Raw genomic sequence first — 9,535 nt, 5'->3', positions numbered from 1 at the left:
TTTTAGATTTTTGTGCTTTTTCTCAGCATACCATCTGAAACTCAGGAGGATGTTTACTTTCATCTTTGCACATTTAGGACTAGCTTGCAGGAGAACACACTTCTGGGCCACTGTGTGTCTACACAGCCCAAAATTAAGAACTGGATCTAATGAGACCAGATAGTAATTTGAACAAAAGGTATCCTTTTATGAATTTCCCAAAGTAGCAAAGCTATTTACAAAATGCCCTAGTCTAGCACTCTCTGGCCAATGAAATTCTAGCCATGCTGTCTTTAGTAGGTGTTCTAGTCAACTGCAAAATCTTAATCACAAAGGACAGCTCTTTGAAGGGCCAGTAAATTTTGGATCAAAGACGTTGTGGAAGACAAGCCTGTCTTTGGGTATCACTGTAACTATTAGTGGGAGAGCTGTTCAGTTTATGGGATTGTACTACTGTACATGTCAATACAGAGCTCTGACTCACTCAGCAGTGCTTCTAATGTAGTTCTGTGCAAAATATTGAGTACAAAAATTCCTGCCATGTTACCTTGGTTCTGTGAAGAATGTAAATATTAGCGATCAGGAGCAAACTAAAGAACACTTATTAGAAAACCTTACGGATACAAGGAATCTGGTTATCAGAAGTATCAGACCATTCATATATTTTTTCAATTATGTTAATTATCAGACTGATCTATGTAGTAAGTTTCTCTCAATGAAACTTTCTGCTGATTTCAAATGCCCTATGCTGCCCTGAAAAAAAGCAGGTATATTCTTCACTCCTGCAAACAGGTAAGTTGTACAATATGATGCATTCCTACATGATCCAACAAATGTTGAAGTGAATAATGGAAGATGTTTTATAAATGTCTTTGCCATCAAGGACAGTGCAAAGTGTCCTTGTTTTACTTTATGGAAGCCAGAATCAAACTGTTTAACAACAGAAAAGAAGCCTCTGGCATTAAAAAAAATCTCACTTTGGTACAGAGTTAAGTGATTGCTGTGAGAATCTGAAACCAGATGAAATGAGCTATGTTCACCCCCAGCTCTCCACTTGTTTTGGGTAGTTAGAGATGTCAGTCTCACAATCAAGCAGTGACCAAATTCCACTTGAAAATGCTATGTTGGTTGGGTTGTGTTTTTTTTTGTGGGTGCATTTTTTTCATTTTGGACCTGCACTCTGTAACTGGTGACCAGGATTTCTTGTTGCTTAAGCATTATGGAAAAATGCTTTCCATTAGCTCAGGAAGTCCTAGAGTAGTGCTAGAGAATATCTATTGCCTGATCAACAGTCTCTGCCAAGTAAGAAATAATCCTAGGTATGTTTTTGCAGTCTCATTTTGGTCTGGTTTGAATTCTGGTGCTAAGTATGTTCTGCAGTTCTGGTAATGTTATGCCAAATAAAGCTTAAGATTTTATGTGACAGTGATGGTGGCATATCAGTAGCAGATAAAATGGCTCATAGGAGATTCTTAAAGCCCTTTTCTGTTACCTTATGGATATATAATATCATATCCAGTCCATCACAGAAACTCCAAGTTGTCTTAGAAGTTTGTTTCTACCAAATTTCATGCACCTTATCTCAGTGTTTCTTGTGATAATGTTGTGTGGGCTTCTGTGATGAGATAATTTCGTGAAGACCTCTGAATTCTGCAGTCATGCCAATGTAGTTAAAGTTTCGGTGAACAAGGTACCCCTGTAGTCTAGCTTTGGAGAGTACACAATCCTTGCCTCTTTTTAACTTTTTAACACTTACATAGCTTCTTTCAGATGGCTATTGAAATTAACTATAACCCTTTCATCAGAATGTCAGTGCTTGATCTGCCCATGGTTCAGCCCCATCAGCTCAAGAATATGCTGCTGAGCAGAACCTTCAGTGTTCTGTGAATCTGTCTTTTCACTGTATTGAAGTATTTTGTATTCAGTACCTTGATTGGATGCTTACATTCTGAGACCAATATATAAATGTTACTGATAAGAATAAGACTCATTGTTCTTTCAGTTCTGCTGAATGTGTAGAAGATCCACACTGATTTTTGGAACTGTTACTTGCTTTACAGTAATGGTGGTTTAGTACTTGAACTCGGCATGCCTAATGAAGTTATCAGCCATCTCACCTTCCTTCCTATTAGCCAGACTAAATGTCAGCTTATTAGCAGGAGCTATTGTGCTTCCATATTCACAGAGAGGTAATAAAGTGTATGACATATCTTGTCTGGATAAATGTTGTGCTTTTTAAAAGTGATTAAATTTGCAGGCATGAGGCATGCTTATCTTCGGTAGAGGGACAGACACTTCAGAATATGTAACATCTCTTCTTGAAGTCTTGTTAAATCCATTGTAATGACAGATTAATATATAGAGTTGCAGTTAAAATTGTGTGTATAAGGAGTGGGGGCAAAAGGAGATTGCCTAATAAAATTCTCAGCCTTGAGAGCAGGAGCTACACAAATTTTTCTCTCTTCTTTTTACGTGCCTGTATATTCTCGTGTCCTAACCAAAGTAACTGTTCAAATATGTATAAATAGTTGATCATCTTTGTGTAGAATAATGCAGGTTTTGTCTTAGGCTTCTCCCCTTCTTGAACAAATAGAGGCAAGTTCTTTAAAAAGCCTCTCTTAATGTTCAGCCTTCAGAGAGATGTAAGTGCTGACTTGCAGACAGCTTGTCTTCAAATAAAGCAGTGGGCAACACTGATTGCAGAGACACAGCCTGGTGTTAACTAGGGAAAAGCATTTAATTGACACTTGATTTTGGGCATTTAGGAGTTTGAGCCCCCAAGTCCTTAGAAGTGCCATTATTTTTTTCTTATTCTTGCTATGCAGATTGGGAACACTTCCTGTGGATTAGAGGGGAACAGATTTTTCCAGGGTTGCTTTTGGCTATTTTACTCTTTTACTGTATGGCTCCATGTTTGTTTCTGAAGTTTTTAACCTGTATCTCTAACAGTGTGGAGTTTTAGACTGTCTCATGCTTTTCTTCAGTTCTTCTATATCAGTTCCTTGAGCAGTCTCTTCTCCATATCCACTTGAAGTAAATTTCTGCAAAGCTGCAGGAGGCACAGTTTTGAATACAAAATACTAAAGTAATTTTATTTAATAAGTTATTCTAAGCAGCAGAGGATGCAGAGGGAATCTGTAATTCAGCAAGTAAAGTGGGATTTTACTGCTGTGAGGTCAGTGAAGTAGGAGAGGAGCACATAATTTTTTAAGAGTTGACTTCAGACTAGTTTCTGATGCCAAAGTCTAAGCTGTAATTTTGCATATCTAAACATTCCCCTCCTGTGGGAAAAAAACCCACGGAGGTACCTAAGCCATTTTAGGATGGAAGAAAACAAATTCAGTATTAATAATCCACTATGGTGTATGTTCACCTTTCATAAGGAGTCCTGTAATTCAGTGCATAACTTGAAAATCAAAGTGGAAATATTTTTATATTGTTAGCAATACAGACCAGTTGAAAGCCTGTGAAATAAAAGTATTGGGGCAACAAAGCAAGTTTTAAATTACGCACTTTTGGGACCTTTTTTATTTAAGATGTCTTATCTGAAATACAGTGAGTACTGACAGAACATGGAATTAGCTTACAGTCACGCCTCTCAGGGTATAATGAGGTGTGGTTGAAGGGCTTGTGTTTAATCGGGTATGTGCTAATTAGATAAGGTTTTCAGTTATCTTTCTGTGAAGCAAACACTAATGCTTTTGGAGTATGCATATTTTTCAGTTTGCTTGTGTATCCTATATTCTTTCATTTCTCCCCTTCTGTAATCACAATGACCAAGATCTTTTGTTTTTGTAATGAAAGGCAGAAAAATCAACTAATTTCACCTTAATTCAAGACTTACATTGTTTATAGGCTGGCCAGTGGACGTGGAGCAACTATATTGATGCAAATTATCTTGTGACTTTCCATAGAAGTTGAACTTTTGTCTCCATTCTACTTTATTTACACCATAGTTGAAGTTATGGCTCCACCTACCAAGAAAGGAAATGGCACACTGTGGAAGAAATGGGATGAGGGCAGGGGGTGATCATACAGTCACCTTTGGAAGCTCAAGCACAGTTCAGTAGGTTGGGGCTAAAGCTATTCGAGTTAGAGCGTGCATTGAAGTTCTTCTCCTGTGCATGGCTACAGACTAGGAAATGTCTGAAGTCCTCTGGTGTTGCATTATGTTCAAAGGAATGTGGTTTTGTGCATTACTAAGCCAATTCAGTAATAGGGCGTATTTGCTAGCCAAATTTCCTTTCATTAGCTCCTCCTGCTTTTCTGCACTGGTGTTCACTTAATCCTGTGGTGAGCTGATTCAGAAAGTGAAACTAGTAAGAAGGTGATTACTGTTTCTGTGGTTCACCTCTGTGAATTAGCATATAATAATGTCAGATGCTAAGACAGGTGTAATGGAGAAGGCTGGAATGGGAAAAGAGGCAGAAGGAGTAAGACTGGCAGCACTCATCTGTTAAATCACTGTAATTGTAAGTAAGGAGAGGAACACTTGAAAATGTACAGTGTAAAGTGTTAACTATAAACAAGACTTTTCAGTTCTTTGCTTTCAAAGATGGAACAGAGTTTTTACTGAAATGGTCATTGTTCTTCACAGCTTCCAGCTCCTGAATGTTGTGGGAAACAGAAAAAAAGTTTGTTTAGTTAGTGGAAGAAATTTTGAGGGTGGAAACAATAAGGATCTTTTTGCCAAGACTTCTGTAGTTCAATTTTTGGAGATGGGGGTGAAAACCCAAACTCATCACACTATCAAGAAACTTGCATTCTATTGTTTTAAGTTTTTATTTAAGTACTGACTTTAGGATAGTTAGACTCCTTTAGAATTGAGCCAAACTTAAACACACTGGGGTTGTGAATTAATCTTGGGCGACTTCAGCTCTTAGGAAAGCATACTGTCTTGAAAATGGAAAGCTGTGAAATGGTAGCTGTTGTTAACTGAGAAGTTACCAGGTATCTTAAGCCTTGAATTATTAATGGAATTGAAATAAACTCTTATGGCCAGACCAAGTCAGTAATGAGGTTTTGGCAAGTAAATATTCTCTTGGTGATGGGGTCCTTAATCTTCTTATAATGGGAGGTGTATTTTGCAGAAAAGTAAATTATTTTACTTTGTTTTCATCCTATGTCAAGAAGAGAAGCCTGGATTTAAGTTCCTAATTTTTCATATGACTGCAGTGTTTCACTTTTTCTGTCTAGGCAGAAGTTCATCAGTAACACCTGAGTTTCTAGCTATCTTCCATATTTCTCCAGCATTAAAGTAAACTAGAGTCTACAGTAATCAGGGCTATGAGTAGTAGAAATCTTCCTTCTGCTTACCAAGTTCTTAATCAGGAAGTTGGAACTGGTTAAAGAGCATGTTTTAAAATGGAAACATCCCAGGAGGATAAACCTGCATCTGTTAGCCTTTCTTAGTTTCCAAAATGATATCTTCAGAAGATATTTTCCTTGCAGGATGAGGTACTGCTATGAGGTGCTGTCTTGTAGCTTTATCCCTACATTATCTGCTAAAATCAGTTGAGGGGTCATACCCCTTTAGTGAACATTTATCTTTTTTAATGTGACCTCTGTAGCCCTCACCTTAGTAATGGTCAGAGCTTTTGTCTTCCAGATATGTACCTAATGTGTCGAAAGTTTTACCTCCATGTATTTACTTGTAGGTCATCTGAACTTCTGTAGTGTCTCAAGGTTACATGTTACACTTAAGAATCTGGTCCAGAAGACCAAGAAAGATTTAATCCTTCAGTGTAGGCTCTGCTTATGGAAAATTAGATTTGTTCACATTAGGCTCAATTTTCTGATCCAGGTTCAATTTTTCAGTTTAAGAAGGGTAATACTGCTCTTTATGAAAGTGTTTTCATGCTCTTAAAAAGTCAAGAGCATCAAAATATCAGTAATATAAGACAGTCAATATCAACTCCATACGGTAATGCTACTGGCAATCCAGGATTGCCTTAGAAAATGATACAATCTGCCTGTATGAGATGTGTTTCAGTAAGTAACACTTGAGGCAGAAAAACATACCTTTAAAAAAACTTAAATAAAGCAACACAAGCTTAGTTTGTGGTGAATTCTAATCTTAATTAAATGTTGTGATGCTCTTTTCTCTTCCATCTGCTACTCTTTTGAGCAACATTTTGTTGCTTTAAAGTCCCTTAGAAATCTCATTAATGAGAAGTGTCCCATCTGAGTTAGGTATGTGAACCTTCAGGGATCTAATTGTATCTAAGCAGAAGAGAAAGCAGAGATCCTTTGAATGGAGATACTAAAATTGTTCATTGGTCAGGTTTGTGAAGGCTGCATGGCAGACTTGCACATTAGTTTGGCTAGACAATCAGATCCCTTTCTCCATCCCATTTGCTAGCTCATGGGTACTTGTGAGCATGCTTAGAACTTGTCTGTTCATTTCCCTCTCTTCTCATTAGCTTTTTAATAAATTCCATGACCAAAAGTGTCCAAGGAAACTCATCTTTGTGGAGACCTTAGCCTGTTCCCACAGTGTTGGGGCTGTAGGATTGGGCAAAGGAGAAAAATGACACCTAATCCAGGCATCAACTAAGCTTAATTTTTGGTCAGTGCTACAGCATGTAGTTTCCCCTCTATGATGAACATATTTATGAAAGAATAAATATCTGATCTCATAAGTAAGAAACTTTCTGCACAGATTGTTTTTACAAGTATGATGTGTCTCTAGTGAATTCATGATGCAGTTATCTGCTTCACAGAGGCATACTCTAACTTTTATCACTAGTTGAACTAATAGGAGAGCAGCTCCTGTCTTTCTAGATCTTATTTTTTAGTAAGCAAAACTTTATGCAGACCAATAAAAGACTAGTTGTTCTAACAAATTGGTTTTATTGAGGACTCTTTCTACCATGAGTATTCAATTCAGCTGAGATGCAAGTTTTGCTTTGTAGTAGCTCATTGCTTAGGCTGCTCAGTATTCACAGTTGTCAGTCTCACTTCTGTAATCTTCCCCAAGAAAAGCTTTTAAACATTCTCTTGTTTCTGTTCTTGAGCAGCCTATTCTCTAACTGAAGAATCTAATTTAGAAAACAAGGCCATTTGAGGGCAAGTAGTAGTGCTGGAGATCTATTTAAAGTTTATGTGATTTAAGTGAAGAGTCTGCTTCCAGGCGATTAATCTTTAGAGACAGAGCAATAGAACGCTTCAGTAATTACTTCAACAGTAAAGATCTGTGATGACCTGAGCCAATAATGCCTTTTAATATGGTAACTTCTAAACTACTAATTGGCCAACCCCCATCTCTTGCTATATTTTGAACCTAATAGCTGGCAGTGGAAAAAGCACCAGTGGTTTGGGATAAAGAATAGGTCTTTCCATTGTTAAGTTCACAATGCTTTGGAGTTAAGAATGTGGTAGAAAACAGCAGTGAAACATAGGGGAAGCTACTTCTGCCATTATGTTGTGGCTGAAAAATTAGTTTTAAAAGAGTTTTTGTGTTCAAAGTTGTTCAAAGCTGCAACTTGCTTTCTGCCTTTCTCAACTTAGAAAATAATTGATCATTTAAGAACTCAGGTAGCTGGGTATTTTCAGACTTCAGCAATTCTTGTAAACCCCTGGATCTCTGCTTGCCTCCTCGCTGTTAGGTGCTCCAGACACACAGTACTTTAGCATCACCAATATGTTTGCTTAGGATGCATCTGAGATAGCAAGTGATCAGGCTGGAAGGAGGAAGAACAGTAATCGGTGATATCAGTTCCATTGCAGTATCTTTTCTGTTATCCTGCATCCATCTTGCTTTCCCTGAAGAGCTGTCCCTCAGATTTCGGATGGAAAGGGAGGGGAGCAGAACTCCCCAAGAGCAGTGGTGTGTGTGACTGGCGTGTATATACTGGTCCTGAGGGGCAGAGTATCAGCTTGTTTCTTGGGAGGTGGAGCCCTAGCTTTGCTGTTGCTGGGTGGAGTGGGAGAAGATTGTGACAATTACAATGAGTAACTGAGTAACTTTGCCATACAAATCAGTACACTCCAGAACACTTCCGAGGACAGAATCTGTCATGACAACTAAAATTCTTGCCCTTCTATCACCCAGAGTGTTGCTGTTCTTGTTCTGTTTTTTCGCAGCTTTAGTTCTTATCTTTTAGTTTGAATTTGCTAGAGACATAACTTTGTGCTGACTGGAACTGACCTGTGGTTGCCATAGACCTGTTGACATTGTCTTCTTAATGGACATTGAGTTAAACTTTTGCTAGATGTATAAAATAAACATAGTGCTGGCTTTTATTTAACTTTTTTTTTTACTATTGAACAAAAATCATGTTTTACAGTATTTGCTTGAGTTGATATTTGGGTGCATTTTCACGTGCATAGCCTGTATATACTGTACTTTCTGTAAAGTTGCTTTTCTTTTCCCCTTTTTCTCTGCCAAAAGGAATCAGATACAGCACCTTGCACAGCTCCTAATGTTTACCAGTTCAGTCTTCAAGCACCGACTCAGCTTATGGCCAGTTTAGCACCCGCATTGCCCCTGCCAAGTGGTAAACCCCAATCTGCGCCTCCGAGAGCCCTGATAGTGGCCGCCAGTAATCAGGTATGAGCCAGCAACTCTGTCACACTGCAGCTGCAGCTCATCTGTGCTGTCAGTCTGAGGATAGCCTTCATAGAGCATGTGCTGAGCTTCATGTGGTCATCAAAGTACTTACCTGCTGTGTCACAGCTGTGGGGAGAGCAAAGGGTGGGAAAGGGTTTGGAGTAGAAGAGCCCCTCTGCAGCACAGACACCTAGGAGTAAGGTAAAGGAGGAGTGTCAGGTGTCTGACTCCTTAAGCTGTATTTGAGAATCCTGGTGCCCAGGTGGTGGGATTTTTGTAGATCTTTAGGCTCTTTAATTTCTACCACCATATAGGTGGTGGAGCTGTAAGATAGTTTTTGAATTTTAAGGAATAGTACTGACCTTTCTAGGCTTATTTTGTTATCTTTTGAATTATTAGATTTGGTTACACTTGTAATATTCTGTAATACATTTTAAGGTCAGAAAACAGAAGATTAATTATGGACATGTCCACAAGGTTTTTTACCAAAAAATTAAATATGTGCATAATTGTGCTGGGGACCTGAATGTGTTTTGGCTAATGTATCCATTCTGGTACAACCTCAGTGCCTCTTTCTGCAGGCAAACACTTGCTCAGTCTTGATAATTACAGCTATTAGTCAAACATGCCTCACACAAGGCTTAATGCAAATTGTGGTTTGTAGGTTACCTATAGTAACAAAACTGTGAGCTGGTTTCTTTGAAACTTAGTTTTGGTCAGGTTCTCTTCCTAGTTCTCCAAGTCCTTCTGTCAGAGTTCTTGGGAATCAACGGCCAGGAGATTTTCAATTTAATGGCTTTTTTTTTTAATTTGATTGAGCACTTAATTCATGGATCTTATCACTGGACACTCTCCTATTTGTCCATATCTCTGTTCCTGAGGAGCCCAGACCTGGCCCCAGCACTTCATGTGTGACCTCACCTATGCTGAGTCGAGGGAAATGATCACATCCCTTGACTTGCCTTTGGTTTTAAGCTTCTGACTACACTGATTCTCCCCTTCCTC

General features: G+C 38.5%; 1 protein-coding gene across 3 annotated transcripts in view; it reads left to right on the top strand.

Annotated features, from left to right (window-relative positions):
* The window catches only part of TENT4A (terminal nucleotidyltransferase 4A), a 57,564-nt gene that overhangs the window by 37,019 nt on the left and 11,010 nt on the right, over window positions 1–9,535 (top strand). For 2 of the 3 annotated variants that reach the window (XM_031062765.1, XM_014309873.2), the window contains exon 11: window positions 8,372–8,530. The exons of the other annotated variant lie outside the window; for it this stretch is intronic. In XM_031062765.1, coding sequence (XP_030918625.1) covers window positions 8,372–8,530 — 159 coding nt within the window. The remainder of the gene's footprint in view (window positions 1–8,371; window positions 8,531–9,535) is intronic. 3 annotated transcript variants of the gene reach the window in all.

The sequence above is a fragment of the Geospiza fortis genome, unplaced genomic scaffold (assembly GCF_000277835.1).
Source record: "Geospiza fortis unplaced genomic scaffold, GeoFor_1.0 scaffold64, whole genome shotgun sequence".
Lineage (NCBI taxonomy): Eukaryota > Metazoa > Chordata > Aves > Passeriformes > Thraupidae > Geospiza > Geospiza fortis.
This window is presented reverse-complemented; position numbering and strand designations above follow the sequence as displayed.